The sequence below is a fragment of the Puma concolor genome, chromosome C2 (genome assembly GCF_028749965.1).
Source record: "Puma concolor isolate L17-30 chromosome C2, mPumCon1.1.hap2, whole genome shotgun sequence".
NCBI classification, from domain to species: Eukaryota; Metazoa; Chordata; class Mammalia; order Carnivora; family Felidae; genus Puma; species Puma concolor.
The window spans coordinates 144,553,244-144,575,023 of NC_141675.1; the positions used below are offsets into that span (position 1 = coordinate 144,553,244).

General features: G+C 42.2%; 1 protein-coding gene across 1 annotated transcript in view; it reads left to right on the forward strand.

The window, feature by feature from the left end:
* Positions 1–348: 348 nt before the first annotated feature.
* The window catches only part of MAP3K7CL (MAP3K7 C-terminal like), an 80,479-nt gene continuing 59,047 nt past the window's right edge, over positions 349–21,780 (forward strand). The window contains exon 1 of the mRNA XM_086675815.1: positions 349–416. Coding sequence (XP_086531941.1) covers positions 364–416 — 53 coding nt within the window. The 5' untranslated portion in view covers positions 349–363. The remainder of the gene's footprint in view (positions 417–21,780) is intronic.

Genomic DNA, 21,780 nt, shown 5'->3' on the forward strand with positions numbered 1-21,780 from the left:
AAAAAATAAAACCCAAACCTGAGGCTAAAGGAGGCTGATTGGCTTCTCCATTGAACATCCAGGATCAGAACCCAGGCCTTCTGACTCCAGGCCCAGTGCTCTTTCCTCTGATTAGAAATATTTCCAGATTTAAACTCCAGTTTATAGGACCATTAATAATCCTCTCTAAAGAAGAGGCAAGAGGTTTCAAATTCTCAGAGCAAAAAAGAACTGACATCAAAAGGTTTCTTTGGGGTCATTTGTCTCATTGTGACTTTGATTTGGCCTTGATCTTTATTTAGAATTTCAGTTTTATGCTCTGTAACAAGTTTGGCCTTGTTGGAGGACCGTCCAAAGGTCAGCGAGTTGGCTGTTGGTGATTGGATGCTCACTGAGAAGCCAAAGTCTATTACTGTGCCCATGGAAATCCCCAGCTCGCTGAGGGATGAGTTTCACATCCACTCTCTGGAAGCTGTGAGCTTTGCAGGCTTTTTGCACACTGCTCCCTAGGAACCTAATGCTGGTTGAACAACACTTCCTTCTGCAAGGACCTGGGTCACAGGGGGACAACGGCTCTTTGGTGTTCTGGGCTTTCTCTTTCCTTTTCTCCTTCAGCCAATGATTCTGATTCTGTTTCACTTTCTCCTAGAAGATGTGGTTTAGGGGAGGAAGAATATTCCTGACTTTGTTTAGCTGTGCTATTTTTTACTTCTCTGATTTGAGTGTAAATCTCCCTAGCATCTCTAAGGCTCATGCAAACTGTCACAAGGATTTTATTTCTAAGTAACAGCCCATATGCTGTTTATGGATGGGCTTACCCTACTCGTTCATACACAGCACATTTTTCATATTGAACATTCTGCTTAAGTATTTCTACACCTATTATGTCTCAGCTAATATTGAATTTATTCCAAAAGCAATATTTTTCAAGGATAGAAATATTCCCTCTATAACCCTTCTAATAAGATATTTCTCTTTGTCTATGAAAAGGAAAGATCTGGGTTTGAGTTCCAGCTCTGCTACTTAGTAGGCAGTGAATTTGGGCACATCAAATGACATTTTTGAATCTCAGTTTTCTTACCAGTAATACAAGAACGAGAATTATCTTCTGTGTAGGATTAATGTGAGGAACAAATGCCATACATATGAAAGCGCTTTGTAAACTATAAAGTCTTCAAACCTTAGTTTATGTCACATTGTCACATACCTGTGAATGCTCAAATACATATATGTTATTGACATGATTGTTTATATATCATGATTTAGGTTTGGACCAGTCTAGGCCATACTTGTTACTATAGGGCAGTGGTTCTCAACTGGGGGCAATTGTGTCCCCTTAGGGGATATTTAGCAATGGAGATTTATTCTGGAGATATTTTGGAGTGTCACGTTAGGGGGCTGGTACTAGAATCTAGCAGGTAGAGGCCAGAGACTCATCTAAACATCTTACAACACATACCTCCCTACAGCAAAGAATTCTTTATCCTAAAATGTCAATAGTGCTGAGTTGGAGAAACTCTCCTCTAGAGCAGTGCCTCTCAACCTTTAGCATGCATCAGAATCACCTGGGAGGCTTATTCAAACACAAATGGCTGGGCCCCATCCCCACATTTTCTGATTCAGAAGGTCCAAGGTGATGGCCAAGAATTTGAATTACTAAGAATGTCCCAGGTGATGCTGATATTGCTGGTCCAGGGACCATACTTTCAGAACCATTTCTGGAAACAATTCCATCAATAAGCACTGGTTGATTTGATAGGCTTCTTTGCTTAGTCAATAGAGCAAAACAGTGTCTTTACTTGTTGAATGGTGCAAAGTTCATACTAGCTAGTCGAGGAGTCTGGCTCCAGGTCTAAATCCTTTGTGTGATCTATGTGGGGCCTGGCAGGCCTCCTTACCTCAGAGATGGGGCACAGACAGTACATTACAGTTTCCTGGAGGGAGATGCATTCAAGGACTCAGGTGCCCCCATTCCCCCATGCTCATATGTACAGCTGCCTTCCTAGTTCAGATGTCTCTATTTATTGTCTTGACTAAGACACTTTTCTTGACTCACCTTCCCATTTCTAGCCCTTCCTATCTTCCTCCCTCCAGCTTATGGGGTTGGGAAGTCCATCAGTGAAGTTGGCCTCAAGGGGAATGAAACCATCAGGCCTGTCTCTTTGCTTTCTTATTGTCCTCTACCTCCCGTTATGTGCTGGCCTTAGCTTCTTCCCTTTCAGAGGATCTTCCTCCAGATGGTTGGGGAATGACAAGGAATGAGTAGAGGCGTGATTAGCTCAAGGTTTACAGCATCTCATTTAGCTACTATGAAGAAAAGCGAGGTCTCCCTTTTTTTTAGGATGTGTATAAAATCTCAGATAAGAACTCTGATCACATCATGTACCATTCTAGGCCACTGATTATAGCTGGGGAATAGGAGGAGTACTGTGATCGGCTGCACCATCAAAATCACAGGTGGGGGACAGGGATATCATCTGAGAGAGAAAGGAGATGCAATTAGCAGAAAAAAAGGGCAAAGTGATATGGGGCAGGCAGAACCAGAATAAATATTCACAAGCATCTAGTAGGAACATGGAGGGAGTGTGCCTGTCATGATAAGACCTTGGACTTTTATTTTTTTATTTTTATTTTTCGACGTTTTTTATTTATTTTTGGGACAGAAAGAGACAGAGCATGAACGGGGGAGGGGCAGAGAGAGAGGGAGACACAGAATCGGAAACAGGCTCCAGGCTCTGAGCCATCAGCCCAGAGCCTGACGCGGGGCTCGAACTCACAGACCGCGAGATCGTGACCTGGCTGAAGTCGGACGCTTAACCGACTGTGCCACCCAGGCGCCCCATAGACCTTGGACTTTTAATGCAGCTTAGATGATAAGTTTGATTTTGAACACATTGTTTGCATGTATATGGAGTAAATGGTAGCCAACAGATATTTGGAACTCACCTAAGGAAAATGAGAAAAGAAAAGAAAGGAAGAAAGGAGAAAAGGAAATTGGAAATATTACTACTATGAATAAAATATGAGGTAAACAAAATTAACATTTCTCAATGTTAACAATCACCACTGCAATTCCCTGTAAGTCAACCTTGAGATGCCTGGTAAGTACCTGTGATATGATGACAACTTCAGTTCTTAGGCTAGAAGACAGTGAGATTTATTACCAGTTTGTTTAGGTCACAGCCGTCCTTCTGAATCCCCTGAAATTAATCATTTTTCCTAGAGGCACCACGGCCAAGCAACATGATATATAGTTTCCACTGTATTTGATTTCACATAATTTAGGCAGAAGAGTAATATTCCAGCTTAATTAAAACATGTAAAGATAGAATTTTTATGATGATGCTTACAGTTGATCAAAATGGGTTACCTATTAATGTTATAATATTGAGATTAGCAGAAGTAGTGGAATCTTTTTTTTTTTTTATATATTAAATTTATTGTCAAATTGGTTTCCATACAACACCCAGTGCTCATCCCAAAAGGTGCCCTCCTCAATACCCATCACCCACCCTCTCCTCCCTCCCACCCCCCATCAACCCTCAGTTTGTTCTCAGTTCTCAACAGTCTCTTATGCTTTGGCTCTCTCCCACTCTAACCTCTTTTTTTTTTTTTTTTATCCTTCCCCTCCCCCATGGGTTCCTGTTAAGTTTCTCAGGATCCACATAAGAGTGAAACCATATGGTATCTGTCTTTCTCTGTATGGCTTATTTCACTTAGCATCACACTCTCCAGTTCCATCCATGTTGCTACAAAAGGCCATATTTCATTTTTTCTCATTGCCACGTAGTACTCCATTGTGTATATAAACCACAATTTCTTTATCCATTCATCAGTTGATGGACATTTAGGCTCTTTCCATAATTTGGCTATTGTTGAGAGTGCTGCTATGAACATTGGGGTACAAGTACCCCTATGCATCAGTACTCCTGTGTCCCTTGGATAAATTCCTAGCAGTGCTATTGCTGGGTCATAGGGTAGGTCTATTTTCAATTTTCTGAGGAACCTCCACACTGCTTTCCAGAGCGGCTGCACCAATTTGCATTCCCACCAACAGTGCAAGAGGGTTCCCGTTTCTCCACATCCTCTCCAGCATCTATAGTCTCCTGATTTGTTCATTTTGGCCACTCTGACTGGCGTGAGGTGATATCTGAGTGTGGTTTTGATTTGTATTTCCCTGATAAGGAGCGACGCTGAACATCTTTTCATGTGCCTGTTGGCCATCCAGATGTCTTCTTTAGAGAAGTGTCTATTCATGTCTTCTGCCCATTTCTTCACTGGGTTATTTGCTTTTCGGGTGTGGAGTTTGGTGAGCTCTCTATAGATTTTGGATACTAGCCCTTTGTCCGATATGTCATTTGCAAATATCTTTTCCCATTCTGTTGGTTGCCTTTTAGTTTTGTTGGTTGTTTCCTTTGCTGTGCAGAAGCTTTTTATCTTCATAAGGTCCCAGTAATTCACTTTTGCTTTTAATTCCCTTGCCTTTGGGGATGTGTCGAGTAAGAGATTGCTACGGCTGAGGTCTGAGAGGTCTTTTCCTGCTTTCTCCTCTAAGGTTTTGATGGTTTCCTGTCTCACATTCAGGTCCTTTATCCATTTTGAGTTTATTTTTGTGAATGGTGTGAGAAAGTGGTCTAGTTTCAACCTTCTGCATGTTGCTGTCCAGTTCTCCCAGCACCATTTGTTAAAGAGACTGTCTTTTTTCCATTGGATGTTCTTTCCTGCTTTGTCAAAGATGAGTTGGCCATACGTTTGTGGGTCTAGTTCTGGGGTTTCTATTCTATTCCATTGGTCTATGTGTCTGTTTTTGTGCCAATACCATGCTGTCTTGATGATGACAGCTTTGTAGTAGAGGCTAAAGTCTGGGATTGTGATGCCTCCTGCTTTGGTCTTCTTCTTCAAAATTACTTTGGCTATTCGGGGCCTTTTGTGGTTCCATATGAATTTTAGGATTGCTTGTTCTAGTTTCGAGAAGAATGCTGGTGCAATTTTGATTGGGATTGCATTGAATGTGTAGATAGCTTTGGGTAGTATTGACATTTTGATAATATTTATTCTTCCAATCCATGAGCAGGGACTGTCTTTCCATTTCTTTAAATCTTCTTCAATTACCTTCATAAGCTTTCTATAGTTTTCAGCATAAAGATCCTTTACATCTTTGGTTAGATTTATTCCTAGGTATTTTATGCTTCTTGGTGCAATTGTGAATGGGATCAGTTTCTTTATTTGTCTTTCTGTTGCTTCATTGTTAGTGTATAAGAATGCAACTGATTTCTGTACATTGATTTTGTATCCTGCAACTTTGCTGAATTCATGTATCAGTTCTAGCAGACTTTTGGTGGAGTCTATCAGATTTTCCATGTATAATATCATGTCATCTGCAAAGAGCGAAAGCTTGACTTCATCTTTGCCAATTTTGACGCCTTTGATTTCCTTTTGTTTTCTGATTGCTGATGCTAGAACTTCCAGCACTATGTTAAACAACAGCGGTGAGAGTGGGCATCCCTGTCGTGCTCCTGATCTCAGGGAAAAAGCTCTCAGTTTTTCCCCGTTGAGGATGATGTTAGCTGTGGGCTTTTCATAAATGGCTTTTATGATCTTTAAGTATGTTCCTTCTATCCCGACTTTCTCAAGGGTTTTTATTAAGAAAGGGTGCTGGATTTTGTCAAAGGCCTTTTCTGCATCGATTGACAGGATCATATGGTTTTTCTCTTTTTTTTTGTTAATGTGATGTATCACGTTGATTGATTTGCGAATGTTGAACCAGCCCTGCATCCCAGGAATGAATCCCACTTGATCATGGTGAATAATTCTTTTTATATGCCGTTGAATTCGATTTGCTAGTATCTTATTGAGAATTTTTGCATCCATATTCATCAGGGATATTGGCCTGTAGTTCTCTTTTTTTTACTGGGTCTCTGTCTGGTTTAGGAATCAAAATAATACTGGCTTCATAGAATGAGTCTGGAAGTTTTCCTTCCCTTTCTATTTCTTGGAATAGCTTGAGAAGGATAGGTATTATCTCTGCTTTAAACGTCTGGTAGAACTCCCCTGGGAAGCCATCTGGTCCTGGACTCTTATTTGTTGGGAGATTTTTGATAACCGATTCAATTTCTTCGCTGGTGATGGGTCTGTTCAAGCTTTCTATTTCCTCCTGATTGAGTTTTGGAAGAGTGTGGGTGTTCAGGAATTTGTCCATTCCTTCCAGGTTGTCCAATTTGTTGGCATATAATTTTTCATAGTATTCCCTGATAATTGTTTGTATCTCTGAGGGATTGGTTGTAATAATTCCATTTTCATTCATGATTTTATCTATTTGGGTCATCTCCCTTTTCTTTTTGAGAAGCCTGGCTAGAGGTTTGTCAATTTTGTTTATTTTTTCAAAAAACCAACTCTTGGTTTCGTTGATCTGCTCTACAGTTTTTTTAGATTCTATATTGTTTATTTCTGCTCTGATCTTTATTATTTCTCTTCTTCTGCTGGGTTTAGGCTGCCTTTGCTGTTCTGCTTCTATTTCCTTTAGGTGTGCTGTTAGATTTTGTATTTGGGATTTTTCTTGTTTCTTGAGATAGGCCTGGATTGCAATGTATTTTCCTCTCAGGACTGCCTTCGCTGCGTCCCAAAGCGTTTGGATTGTTGTATTTTCATTTTCGTTTGTTTCCATATATTTTTAAATTTCTTCTCTAATTGCCTGGTTGACCCACTCATTCGTTAGTAGGGTGTTCTTTAACCTCCATGCTTTTGGAGGTTTTCCAGACTTTTTTCTGTGGTTGATTTCTTTTTTTTTTTTTTTTTTATTTATTTTTGGGACAGAGAGAGACAGAGCATGAACGGGGGAGGGGCAGAGAGAGAGGGAGACACAGAATCGGAAACAGGCTCCAGGCTCCGAGCCATCAGCCCAGAGCCTGACGCGGGGCTCGAACTCACGGACCGCGAGATCGTGACCTGGCTGAAGTCGGACGCTTAACCGACTGTGCCACCCAGGCGCCCCAATTGCTTTCAAGCTTCATAGCATTGTGGTCTGAAAGTATGCATGGTATGATTTCAATTCTTGTAAACTTATGAAGGGCTGTTTTGTGACCCAGTATATGATCTATCTTGGAGAATGTTCCATGTGCACTCGAGAAGAAAGTATATTCTGTTGCTTTGGGATGCAGAGTTCTAAATATATCTGTCAAGTCCATCTGATCCAATGTCTCATTCAGGGCCCTGTTTCTTTATTGACCGTGTGTCTAGATGATCTATCCATTTCTGTAAGTGGGGTGTTAAAGTCCCCTGCAATTACCACATTCTTATCAATAAGGTTGCTTATGTTTATGAGTAATTGTTTTATATATTTGGGCGCTCTGGTATTCGGCGCGTAGACATTTATAATTGTTAGCTCTTCCTGATGGATAGACCCTGTCACTATTATATAATGTCCTTCTTCATCTCTTGTTACAGCCTTTAATTTAAAGTCTAGTTTGTCTGATATAAGGATGGCTACTCCAGCTTTCTTTTGGCTTCCAGTAGCATGATAAATAGATCTCCATCCCCTCACTCTCAATCTAAAGGTGTCCTCAGGTCTAAAATGAGTCTCTTGTGGACAGCAAATAGATGGGTCTTGTTTTTTTATCCATTCTGATACCCTATGTCTTTTGGTTGGCGCATTTAATCCATTTACATTCAGTGTTATTATAGAAAGATATGGGTTTAGAGTCATTGTGATGTCTGTATGTTTTATGCTTGTAGTGATGTCTCTGGTACTTTGTCTCACAGGGTCCCCCTTAGGATCTTTTGTAGGGCTGGTTGAGTGGTGACAAATTCCTTCAGTTTTTGTTTGTTTGGGAAGACCTTTATCTCTCCTTCTATTCTAAATGACAGACTTGCTGGATAAAGGATTCTCGGCTGCATATTTTTTCTGTCTAGCACACTGAAAATCTCGTGCCAATTCTTTCTGGCCTGCCAAGTTTCAAAAGAGAGATCAGTCACGAGTCTTATAGGTCTCCCTTTATATGTGAGGGCACGTTTACCCCTTGCTGCTTTCAGAATTTTCTCTTTATCCTTGTATTTTGCCAGTTTCACTATGATATGTCGTGCAGAAGATCGATTCAAGTTCCGTCTGAAGGGAGTTCTCTGTGCCTCTTGGATTTCAATGCCTTTTTCCTTCCCCACTTCAGGGAAGTTCTCAGCTATGATTTCTTCAAGTACACCTTCAGCACCTTTCCCTCTCTCTTCCTCCTCTGGGATACCGATTATGCGTATATTATTTCTTTTTAGTGTATCACTTAGTTCTCTAATTTTCCCCTCATACTCCTGGATTTTTTTATCTCTCTTTTTCTCAGCTTCCTCTTTTTCCATAACTTTATCTTCTAGTTCACCTATTCTCTCCTCTGCCTCTTCAATCCGAGCCGTGGTGGTTTCCATTTTGTTATGCATTTCGTTTAAAGCGTTTTTCAGCTCCTCGTGACTGTTCCTTAGTCCCTTGATCTCTGTAGCAAGAGATTCTCTGCTGTCAGCTATACTGTTTTCAAGCCCAGCGATTAATTTTATGACTATTATTCTAAATTCACTTTCTGTTATATTATTTAAATCCTTTTTGATCAGCTCATTAGCTGTTGTTATTTCCTGGAGATTCTTCTGAGGGGAATTCTTCCGCTTGGTCATTTTGGATAGTCCCTGGCATGGTGAGGACCTGCAGGGCACTTCCCCTGTGCTGTGGTGTATAACTGGAGTTGGTGGGCGGAGCCGCAGTCAGACCTGATGTCTGCCCCCAGCCCACCGCTGTGTCCACAGTCAGACTGGTGCGTGCCTTCTCTTCCCCTCTCCTAGGGGCGGGATTCACTGTGGGGTGGGGTGGCCTGTCTGGGCTACTTGCACACTGCCAGGCTTGTGATGCTGGGGATCTGGTGTCTTAGCTGGGGTGGGTAGGCAAGGTGCACAGGGGCAGGAGGGGCAGGCTTAGCTTGCTTCTCCTTAGGTGATCCACTTCAGGAGGGGCCCTGTGGCAGCAGGAGGGAGTCAGATCCGCTGCCGGAGGTTTGGCTCCGCAGAAGCGCAGAGTTGGGTGTTTGCGCAGAGCGAGCAAATTCCCTGGCAGGAACTGGTTCTCTTTGGGATTTTGGCTGGGGGATGGGCGGGGGAGATGGCGCTGGCGAGCGCCTTTGTTCCCCACCAAACTGAGCTCTGTCGTCCGGGGGCTCAGCAGCTCTCCTTCCCTTTGTCCTCCAGCCTTCCCGCTTTCTGAGCAGAGCTGTTAACTTATGACCTCCCAGACGCTAAGTCGCGCTTGCTGTCGGAACACAGTCCGTCAGGCCCCTCCGCTTTTTGCAAGCCAGACTCGGGGGCTCTGCTTGGCCGGCGAGCCGCCCCTCCGCCCCGGCTCCCTCCCGCCAGTCCGTGGAGCGCGCACCGCCTCGCCGCCCTTCCTACCCTCTTCCGTGGGCCTCTCGTCTGTGCTTGGCTCCGGCGACTCCGTTCTGCTAATCCTCTGGTGGTTTTCTGGGTTATTTAGGCAGGTGTAGGTGGAATCTAAGTGATCAGCAGGACACGCGGTGAGCCCAGTGTCCTCCTACGCCGCCATCTTCCCTCTCTCTCTCTCCAGAAGTAGTGGAATCTTGATAATTTTTTCTAGGTTTTACCTCAGTCAGTAGAAACTGGTCAAGTAGTTAAGACTGGATAGGATCATAAGAGTGTATGTGAGAGCAAATTGTAGGTTCTGTAAATTGTGTCAGTATAATTTGAAGGGATTATGGGGGAAACCATCTGGGAAGTATATTACTTAGACTTGCACTGTGCAATATGGTAAATACATAAACTTGGCCATAGTGCCTTTAAGAAAAATGCTTAATTTCAAGGGGGTTCAGAAGCTGATGGGGGGATGGGTGAAATAGGTGAATGGGATTAAGGGTATACTTATCATGATGAGCACTGAGTAATGATGTATAGAATTGTTGAATCACTGTATTGTACACTGGAAACTAATATAGCACTGTTATGTTAACTATGCTGGAATTAAAATTAAAAAAGTAATAAAAAATATTAAATAAAAAAAATCAGTTCCTTAGTCATGCTAACCACACCACAAGTGCTCAATAAGCTTATGGGCTAATGTCTACCATATTGGACAGCGCCTACAAAGAACATTTCCATCATCCCTGAAAGTTCTATTGGACAACACTAATCTAGACAGAATTGGGTCAAGTTCCCTTTCTTTGGGATGAAGTAAGCTAAATATAAATTTTAACAGCGGTTTTTCTCTTTCTTTGTGCCCTACAGTAAGTGCTATCAACTCTTAAAACACATCCTAGATCTACCCACTTCTCCTCTTTTCCACTGACACCCTGAGTCCAAGCCACTATTATAACCCTTTTTGTACAAATGCAGTAGCCTTCCGACTCATCTCCTTGTTTCCATTCTTTGCATGTATATATAGTTTCCTAGAGCAGTCATGGTGATTTTAAAAATTTACATTCCCTGAGAGAAAAAAAGCATGCAAAAGAAGAAAATCTAACATTTACTGAATTCCCACTATTTGCACCACTGTGCACTTCTCTGTCTTCTTTAACCTTCACAGTGATACATGAGGGAAGTCTCGTAATGCCCTCATTTTTGCAAAAGCGGAAATTAAGGCTCAGAGAAGGCAAATAACTTGTCTGTGTTCACCTAGCTAAGTGGCAGAGCCGTTGAAGAAGCTAATGAATGATCAGACAGCAAAGTCCATAGACTTCCAACTAGACTGTCTTGCCAAATACTATTGAACCCTGAGAGAGATTTGTTATTGGGCTTCCTTCCATCGAGGAAGAGAGGAACTATATGTATCTTTATCTACCTTTATCTACCTGTTTGTTTATCTGGACTTTGCACCCTCAGCTATGAGGACCATAGTCTCATCGGGTTAAAGTAGAAGTTTTCTATTCCTTTAACTTCCAAAGATACCAAAGCAGTGAATGGAGTTTTGAAGTGGCTTTTCCTGGAAGGATCCCCATTCTGACCAAGTAGGGCCATTGTCCTAGGGCTTAGGGCAGTGGCTTCCACAGTTTGGGGTTTGAGGCTTAGCTGAAAATATTGGTTTTTGAAGGCACACTGGGACAGATTGGAAGTGTCAAAATGGAACACAGAAAAAGCCGGTAAAAATGATAGCAAAGTATGATGAGGTAAAGCAGCATCTTGGACCATGTAAATCCATCTACCGTTATCACACTGTTCATCATGGCGTCCCTCTCTGAGACCACACTGCTTCTTTCCCTGCTTGGTTTCACACATCCTGTCACATCGTTTTAGTAAGAATGTGTACACTGAGTTACAGCAAATGTATAAGTTTTATTACTTTCATTACATTTATTGCAGCTGGGGGATCTCTGTTAGAGCAGAAGCCTCTTTCTTTCCTCCTAAGAAATAGACCTCGTCCCCCTTCTATCCTCTGAGTGACAGCCCTGGGACATCAGAGAAGCCGCTGGCATCAGCTACATAAACAATGGAGGTGTAAGCCTCAGTGGGTTTTGACTTCTATGTATTTCTTCAGCTAAATCAAGTGATCTTCGAACTGTTGCCTCTCACCCCCAACATTATCTACTATAAAAATCATTTAAATGTTTTTATTTATTTATTTATTTATTTATTTATTTATTTATTTATTTATTTTTGAGAGAGAGAGGGAGAGAGAGAGAGAGAGAGAGGGAGAGAGAGAATGAGTGGGGTAAGGGCAGAGAGAGAGAGAGAGAGAGAGAGAGAGGATCCGAAGCAGGCTCTGTGCTGATAGCAGAGAGCCTGATGTGGGGCTCAAACTCATGAATCGTGAGATCATGACCTGAGCCAGTCAGACGCCTAACCGACTGAACCACCCAGGCGTTCCTTAGTATAGAAATTATTTTAGCTTGCTTCTTGGGCTGTGCATGAAGCAGAGGAGGGGGATGAAATTGTATAATATTAGAAATGAAGAATTTGTTTCAGTTCCTAATTTTGCTGATGAGGAAAATAAGAGATTGATGTAACTTGCCCAAGGTCATAGAGCTAGATAAGGGAATCATTTCTTGTTAGTGGAGAGAGTGTGGATTTTAGAGCCAAACTGGATTTAACATTTGAATCCTGTCATTTGCTAGCTGTTTTAGACTTGGGAAAGTCACTTAAATACTCTGAGCCTCTGCTTCCTCATCTGTGAAACCAGGATGATAATATCTGGATTGTGGGGCTGCTGGATGTCGCAAGTTTAGAGATACGTATTACAAACCTTTAGGAAAGTGTATTAGTTATCTATTGCATGTTACAAATAACCCCTGGACTTAGCAACTTAAAACAGCAAACATTTTTGATCTCACAGTTTCTCTGGGGCAGGAATCTGGGGGTGGCTTAGCTGGACACGTCTGGCTCAGGGTCTTTACAAAGCTGCATGATATGTTGTGCAGAATGTCATTTATGTGGGTGTGAAAAGCAGGAGGTTGGATCACTGGGGATCATCTTAGAGGCTGCCCAGCATGGAGTACATACATAATGGTTACATAATGGTTGATTTGGGTTAGATGCTGGTCAAATTGTAATGGTACCCAGACAGCCTATAGGATCAATGTTCATCTCTAGGTTCTGTTCTCAGCCTGACCTCATTTAAAATTTTATCAGTGACTTAGATGATATACAAAGCAATTCTTGATCATGCATCTATAAAAACTTCACAGCATCTACCTCAATATACACATGTTTATAAATTTTAAACATCTACCAATATTAATTTATAAACATCTGCCAACATTAATCAACTAGTAGTAAGGTTTAATTTTTTTCTTTCTCTACATAAAAACAAAACAAAACAAAACAACTCCTAGAAATAGAAGTTTGTTTTTGTCTAAACCTGAACCTGAAAGGATTGTCTTGTGTATTCTCTGGGTATATATAACCCACTGACATAGAAAGTGATGGACAGGGGCACCTGGGTGGCTCAGTTGGTTGAGTGTCTGACTTTGTCTCAGGTCATGATCTCGTGGTCCATGTGTTTGAGCTCTGTGTCAGGCTCTGTGCTGACAGCTCGGAGCCTGGAGCCTGCTCAGGATTCTGTGTCTCTGTCTCTCTCTGCCCCTCCCCTGCTCATTCTCTGTCTGTCTCTCTCTCAAAAATAATAATTAAACATTAAAAAAATAAAAAAAAGAAAGTGATGGAGAGATAGGGAAGGTGGTGAATGTCAGAGCCAGGATCCTAATAAATCTCAACAGGCTGGAGTAACAGACAAATATACCAAGATTGGGGACAAATCATGTACAAAATCAATATCCCAGGCACGTAAGTCACCTTATGTAGATCCTTGCAGAGGTGGCCCCTCCAAGCAAAAGAATGACAAAAGTTGTTTCCTTCAGGGAACAAGCTTAATGAGCTGAGTGCAGGCTGCATTTCAGCCCCAATTTTTTATCTCATCTGGGCCCCTTACACAGTGTTCAAACTGTACAACCATGCATGGCAGACCTGTGGCTTGTTTCCCAGGAGCACATGTAAATGAACTGAGGCCCAGGGAACAGAGAAATCAAGTACATCATAGAAACAAGCCTCAAGAATAAGACTAATCCTCAATTATTAGAAATGGAGCAGACTTGGCCTGAGACATCAAGACTGAATCGGTGCCATCATCTTGTTTTTATCTTTTGACCCCTCAAAAGGGAGACACTAATCCTCCGCCTGTTGGGTGCGGGCTGGGCAAATGACTCAATTTCAAAGACTAGGATATGGCAAAATATGTATGACAAGGTCATAAAAAGACATCATGGCTTTTTCCTTACTCTCTCTTGGATCTCACATTCTGGAGGAAGCCAGCCGCCATGTTGTGAGGACACTTAAGCAGCACTATGGAGAGGTACATTTAATGAGGCCTCTTGCTAAAACCATATGAAGTAGCCATCTTGGAAGCAGATCCTTTAGCTTTGGTTAGGTCTTCAGATGACCACTGTCCCAGCCAATGGTTGACTGCAACCTCATGAGAGACTCTGAGCCAGAAACACCCAGCGAAGCTGCAACTAGATTCTTCACCTACAGAAACAGTGTGAAGCAACAGATATTTGTTGTTTTAAGCCAGGAATTGGCAAACTATAAATTGAAGGCCAAATCCATCCTGCTATCTGTTTTTGTAAATAAAGTTTTATTGGAACACAGCATGTGTATTGATTTACATATTGTCTATGGCTGCTTGCCCTCTACAATGGCAGGGTTGAATAATTGTGATAGAGGTTACGTGACCCACAAAGCCAAAGATATTTATTATTTAGTTCTTTACAGAAAGAAAATTTGCCAATCTCTGCCATAAGTATTAATTTTTGGAGTAATTTTTTTGTTTTTAGTTTTTTTTTTAAACATAAGTGTAGATATGTAATACAGAGGAATATAGAAGAGATTCCTAAGAGATAGACAAAATAGACATTTTCTTCTTTGTATTGATTTTGGCATATAATCTCTGGAACAGTTACTGCCATCTTGTGATCATGACAGGAGTCAGTTGAAGGATAAAGCCAACACAATAATAGCAGAGCTTAAAGAAGCAAAACCCTGGGTGTGATGTTAATTCTATGTGTCCACTTGACTGGGGTAGGTGGCTAGATAGCTGGTAAACATTATTTCTGAATGTGTCTGGGAAGGTGTTTCCAGAAGAGATTAGCACTTGAATCTGTAGATTAAGTAAAGATCACCCTCACCAATGAGGGTGGGCATAATCCAATCTTCTGTGATCCTGAATAGAACAAAAAGTTAGAGGAAGGGCAAATTTGCTGTCTTGCTTGAGCTGGGATATGGATCTTCTCCTGCTCTTGGCCACTGGTGCTGTTGGTTCTTGGGCCTTGAGTCTGAATTCGGAACTTATATCTCTGGCTGTCCTGGATCCCAAACCTTTGGGTTTAGAGTAGAACTACATCACCAGCTCCCATGGGCATCCAGCGTGTGGATGGCAGATTGTGAGACTTCTTAGCCTCCATAATTACATGAACCAATCTCTTATAATAATTCCTTTCTATATATCTCTGTGAATCTTAGTGGTTCTTTTCCTCTGGAGCATCCTGATTAGTACACTGGGTCTGTGATGAAGTCATCAAGCCACTGAATTAACGCATACTGGAACTAGCCTACCTCAACTCTGTCTTGTACCCAACAGAATTTCTTACTGTTTTACTTCTCTGAGTTGGGATATTGGTTACTTGCAGCTAAAATCATCTTAATTATGTGACCGCATATTTGTACAAAGTGGCTCTGCAAGCGAAAGTTGCCTAAACCCTCTCAAAAGCATATTAATTTGTGAAGGCAACTGGGGAATGTGTCAGGGGAGATTGGCTCCTTGTAACAAAACTCCAACTGCTCCCACCTCAAATCACTTCCCACTTTCCATCATTTCCTGCTCCCCTCCAAATCTGCACCAGTCTCAGGGAAGGGAGCCAGAACACATTGGACTGCCCTGCATGCCTGGTGCCTTGAAGGCCACTCACAATAAGTTAAAGATCTGACCCAAAGAAGAATGGGCCCAACGAACGCACTGATTGCCTGCGGCACATCCATTGCTTTCATGATGGCCTCGTCGCCTGCCCCCACTCTGACCAGTGAGTGGTCCAGGGAGCGCAGAGTGGGCCTGGTCTGGTGGGATCAAAACTGTGCTGCGGGGACTCACTCCCACCGTTAGCCTGGCATTGACCAAGTGGGGGTGGGCTTTGTATTATGTACTTCCTCTTCTCATTTCTGGGTTCGTTTTTGACACGAAGCAGCTCCTTGATTTCTTCTTTTGCATAGGGCTAGGGCATCTCTTGCTTGCTTTCTTGGTAACTGACTCTGAGTTCTGTGGGTCAGAGGACAGAATCAAGGTAATGAGGCTATTTCTGTATGTTCCTCTTAAGAACTTTTGCCAAATTCCTTTGTATTAGGAACTTATTACTGTGGGGCAAGTTACTTCAAAAGGGCCATTCTATCCTCATCCTTCATGGCTTTGCAGCCCAACGGGCCTACTGTGCTGAGCTCCCTTCAGCACAAACTCCAGCCATGATGCTGTGTATTTACATGTTTTTCTTTCTGACACATGTTTTTTTTTTTTTGCAAATCAATCTTGTGCAAGGGCTTGTGTCCCCCAAGGACCTGCTACTCAAAGGGTGGTCCTTGAACCAGCAGCATCAGCACTGTGCCAGATGATCCTTTAAAAACAGCACACTATTTTCCCTTGAGGTTCTTTCTGTTCTCCTTCCAGAAACATTCTCCAGGTCTCCTCTCAGCAAAGAGCTATGGTTTATGTTTAAACTCTCATTGTCCCAGCAGAACATACCCCTTTCCACAGTTAAATGTGTTCCCTTCTTCCCTTCCCATTGTGTGTGGTCTGCATTGGGACTCCCACGGCGGTCATTTTATTTCCAACTGCACAGCGGTCTGAACAATAATCAACTCCTCCACGTGGAGGCGAGCTTTGCTGTTTTCCACTCTGTGCTGACCTGCCTTACCCACATACCGTGAATTTGAGAACCTTCTTTGCTCAAAGGGAAAGCTTGTCTGGATTAGAAAAGTCCTGCGTAGAAACTTGACACTGTCCTGAGCCGGGAGTATTTGGAATCACACACAGGAAAGGGCTGCGTATTTGTTGACCTGCCTAAATGACAGAATGTGTGTGTGGCCATCTCTAATTACAGCACTCCAGGAAGCATCACCCCGAAAGTACGACTGCTATGAACCACACCATGTCCTCCAGCTAATCCTCATTAACCGAGGTGGAGATTCTCTTTCTGCATGCGGCTTCTCAACCGGTGCTTCCTACAGTCTTCTCATGCCTTGGCGACTCATTGATCAATCCCGTGGTGGCACACCGGCCTGTCTCTGCCTCTGACTCAATACACTTAATAGTTATTTGTGAATAACCAGCTCTCCCCAGCCAAACTCTGGGTCCCATGAAGGACCACCCACAGGGGTCTGGAGATTGGACTTCTCACACTGAGAAATGCGTGATTCTTGAAGAGAAGGGAAGGAGCTCTCATTGGCTTCCTCTTATTGTCCCAGGGCCGTTTGATTTTTACACAGGTATCTGGTCCTGGCCTCGTGGTGGGACCAAGTTACGGATTAGCTTCTGGGCCAGTCCAGATCTTTTGCTTTCTGTCTCTAGGACTCCAACACGGGAAGTAGAGCTTGTCCTGGGGAATTCTGTGCTTCAAGAAGGCCTTTCCCGCTGATGGTTCTCGGTCTTCCTGGAGGTGTTCATGCCTTCTCTTTCACACACCTGCTGGCCATCGTATGTCTTTGGAAACACGTCTACCTCTTCAGACTGTGCTTCACAAAGTGACAATTAATTGTATCAAATAATGCTCTTCCTTTGTTGAAAATAAAACAATATTTTTCCATATAACTTAAAAAAACCTTCATATACCTATGTATAAATGAATAAATATGATCAAAACTTGCCTCCATATTTAAGTAAATTTCTTTTCTTTTTTGGCTTGGCTTTTTCTCTCCCCATCCTTAGATTCCTCACATTCCCCACTGCTCCTGCTACCAACTCATGTTAATAAAAGTGTTCTTTCAAATTTTTCTCCATGCCCACATAATCATATTCAAACATAGCTATGTATAAGCCTGCTTAGGAGTATGTATATGTTTTACACAAAGAAATTGTATTATACATGCTTTTCTACATCTTGTTTTTCTAACTCAACAACCTCTGGAATAATTCCTCCAAGCCAGCTTCAATGGCTCTAATTCATCCTTTTTAAAAAAAAAAAAAAAAAAAATTTATTTCTGAGAGAGAGAGTATGGGAGCAGGGGAGGGGTGGACAGAGAACCCCAAATAGGCTCCCTGCTGTCAGTGCAGAGCCCTACTCGGGGCTTGACATCACAACCTCCAGATCATGACCTGAGCCAATATCAACAGTAGGCCTCTTAACCGACTAAGCCACGTAGGCATTGCTCTAGCTCATTCTTTTGAATGGTTGTATAACAATCCCTTGTATGACAGTACTGTGATTGAATTAGCTTTCTCTTGCTCATGGGCCCTCACTTTGTTTCCATTTTTGCTATTATGTACCATGCTCCAACAAATAATCTTTTTTTTTTTAATGTTTATTTCTGAGACAGAGAGACAGAGCTTGAGTGGGGGAGGGGCAGAGAGAGAGGGAGACACAGAATCTGAAGGAAACAGGCTCCAGGCTCTGAGCTGTCAGCACAGAGCCCGACACAGGGCTCGAACACACAAACTGAGATCATGACCTGAGCTGAAGTCGGCCGCTTAACCAACAGAGCCACCCAGGAGCCCCTCCAACAAATAATATTGTACGTATAGTCTCTGTACTGTTGCTTTCATTTTTTGTAGGGTAGACTTCCAGGGGTGGGACTTCCGGGTGAAAGGGCATACAGGATTTTTAATTTCAGTTGATGTTATCAGGTTGCTCTCCAAGAAGACATTAATCCAGCAATGCACAGCTGTGTGTTTTTCTTGCACTCCTGCCAATAAGCCATGCTACCTGTTTTTAAGAGGTTTTCAGGACAATGACATATAAAGTGACACGATGTTGTGTATTTGATTTACATTTCCTTGGTTCAATAAATTTGAGCGCACTTTTACTTTTCTTCAAAACTTCTACAACTTGTACTCATTCAGCTTTTTTTCCTTTACTATCTTAAATTATATCCTGGGCCCAGACATTTTACTTTATTTATTTATTTTTTTTTTTAATTTTTTTTTTCAACGTTTATTTATTTTTGGGACAGAGAGAGACAGAGCATGAACGGGGGAGGGGCAGAGAGAGAGGGAGACACAGAATCGGAAACAGGCTCCAGGCTCTGAGCCATCAGCCCAGAGCCTGACGCGGGGCTCGAAGTCCTAGACCGCGAGATCGTGACCTGGCTGAAGTCGGACGCTTAACCGACTGCGCCACCCAGGCGCCCCCAGACATTTTACTTTAAATGCAAAATTAATCTATCTTTTTCCTTCATAAAAAACCTCACATCCATTATATGAACATACATTCCTATTTCTCTGCCATTATGTACTTTAATCACCCATGATTAATTAGTTCCAGATCTTAACTAAAGCCATTAACTTTGAAGTACGTTTTCTACTTTTTCCCTTTCTGAAAGTGGGTCTAGTCCTCTAATTTCCTTATCTCCCCCACTCCCGTGTTCCATTTTCTTTCTCTGTGCCTTTTTGTTCTACTTGCCGGTGGGCCCTTAATTTTTTTTTCCACTCTTTCTATCGAGTTTTTCATTTCGACTTTCATGTGCTTAATTTTTTGGTAGGTGAACTATAGATCCCCCATGGGGCTTGAACTCACAACCCCAGACCAAGAGTCACATGCTCTGTGCACTGAGCCAGCCAAGCACCTCTCATGTTCTTACTTTCAGAGAACTTCTTTTCTTTCTCTTAATGCTTCTTTAAAAATTTTTTTTTCTTTAAAAAATTTTTTTTAACATTTATTTATTTTTGAGAGAGAAAGAGACAGAGCATGAGCAGAGGTAGGGGCAGAGAGACACAGTATCTGAAGCAGGATCCAGGCTCCAGCTGTCAGCATGGAGCCTGATGCGGGTCTCAAACTCATGAACCGTGAGATCGTGACCTGAAGTCGGATGCTTAACTGACTCAGCCACCCAGGCGCCCCTTACAATAATCTTTCTAATGAGATAGTCTTACTACTCTCCTACCTGGAGCCTGCATTGGATTCTGTGTCTCCCTCTCTCCCTGCCCCTCCCCTGCTCGTGCTCTGTCTGTCTCTCTTTCCCAAAAATAAATAAACATTGCAAAAAAATGTAAACAAGCAAAACATGAAAGAGAAAACAAAACGAAACGAAATAAAAATAAGGAGCTAAACGCTGGCTGGAAGCTGTGAAGGCACAGGGGGACCTGTGTACCCTAGGGTGATCTGGCTCTTGTGTTTGTTGGGAACTCTTCCTCCTCCTGGTATTAGTATCTTTTAGACATGTCTTCTTGGGCCTGTCACATCTTCCTGAGAAGACTCTTCCAGTCTCCTGCCTGCCTGCACTGTGGAGGGGAGGACAGGAAGACCCATACTTTCACTTAACCCACACCCCCCAAACCCTGCCCTGCCCCCTTTGCTGGTGACCCTGCTCATCCTCTCCTCTCCCTTCTCCGGAGAATAAAGCAACAGTCCTCTACTGGCAGCATGGGGTAGAACAGGAAATGTCAGGGTCTGGCTGCCTCCAACAGATTTCAACCCATCCACCTTATTTTATTCATTTATTTATTTTAAATATTTTCAGTGTTTATTTATTTTTAAGGGGCGGGGAAACAGCAGAGAGAGGGAGACACAGAATCTGTCACTCTGACGTCTGGATATTTCCAGACCCGAACTTCGGGTTGCCTCCTCTCCTTCTCTGTCTCCTTAAGGCTCCGCACTTTTTCATCACAAAATCTTTTGCTGTAGTTTCGGAAAGATGGAAATTAAATGCAGTCCGCTGTCCTTATGAAGGCAAACCTTTCTTTATCACTTGTTTTACGTGTCTTCCTTGTAATTATTTCCATACAGTTAGGATTTCTTTGTTAACCCAGCTGGACATTCTCTTGCTTTGTAGGTTAAGGATTGATAGGTATTAGATTTTATTCCTTACAACTGATTTTATATTTGTTACATTTGTTAGATGCTTATTTCCTTCTTTTCCCTTATCAAGACTCTCTTATACTTCACTGTATGTCCCTCCCATCTTGATTAGCTGACTTCAGAATATTAAAAAAATTTTTTTAACGTTTATTTATTTTTGACAGAGAGAGAGAGAGAGAGAGAGAGAGAGAGAGAGAGAGAACGAGTGGGGGAGGGGCAGAGAGAGAGGGAGACACAGAATCCAAAGCAGGTTCCAGGCTCTGAGCTGTCAGCACAGAGCCTGACGCGGGGCTCGAACTCATGAGCTGCGAGATCATGACCTGAGCTGAAATCAGACGCTCAACGGACTGAGCTACCCAGGCGCCCCTAGAATATTTTTTACTCTTCCTTCTGCCTTTTCTTCTGACAAAGGAGACCTTTGGAACTTTAACATTTTCCTACCCCCCCCCCCGATATAACTCTGAATGCTAATATTTCTTTAATGAAACATTTAACTTTTGATTCTATGGTTTTGTTAGAATTTCTCCTTGCAGTATGTTTCTTCTTCAAAAGTCCCTATCTGAGAACAATTCAGGGTTATTATGTTTAAAAACTTAGAATCTGGGAGCCAGACTGCTGTTTTTTTTTTGTTTTTTTTTTTAATGTTTATTTATTTTTGAGAGAGACATAGAGAGTGAGCAGGGGGTGGGGCAGAGAGAAAGAGAGAGAGAGGAAGACACACAATCTGAAACAGGCTCCAGACTCTGAGCTGTCATCCCAGAGCCCGATGCGGGGCTCAAACTCACAAACAGGGAGATCATGACCTGAGCTGAAGTTGGACACTTAACCGCCTGAGCCACCCAGGTGCCCCCAGACTGTCTGGGTTTAATCCTGGTTTTGCCCCTTCCTTGTTTTATGTCTATAGGGTCAGTTACTTAATCACTTTGTGCCTCCTTGGTGAAATGGGGTTAATACCATTACCATCCTTATGAGGATTCTCTGAGGGTTATGCTAGTTACTGCATGACAAGTGCTTGAAACACTGCCTCTTTCATACTTTAATAAACGTTAACTTCTTAATACATTCATGCACATTCTTAAATATTATATCATTATTAATTTACATGTATATCATCAAGACATACATGAATGTATCTATATACATTTGTTATGTTTGAGTGTATCTATCTGTTTGAATGCGTGTATATATTCAAGGTTTATTTCTTATTCCCTCCTCTCTTTTCCCTCTGTGCCTTGAAACCTCATTATAATTTGTACTCACAGGGGTTTGGACATAGGATTCTTGGATT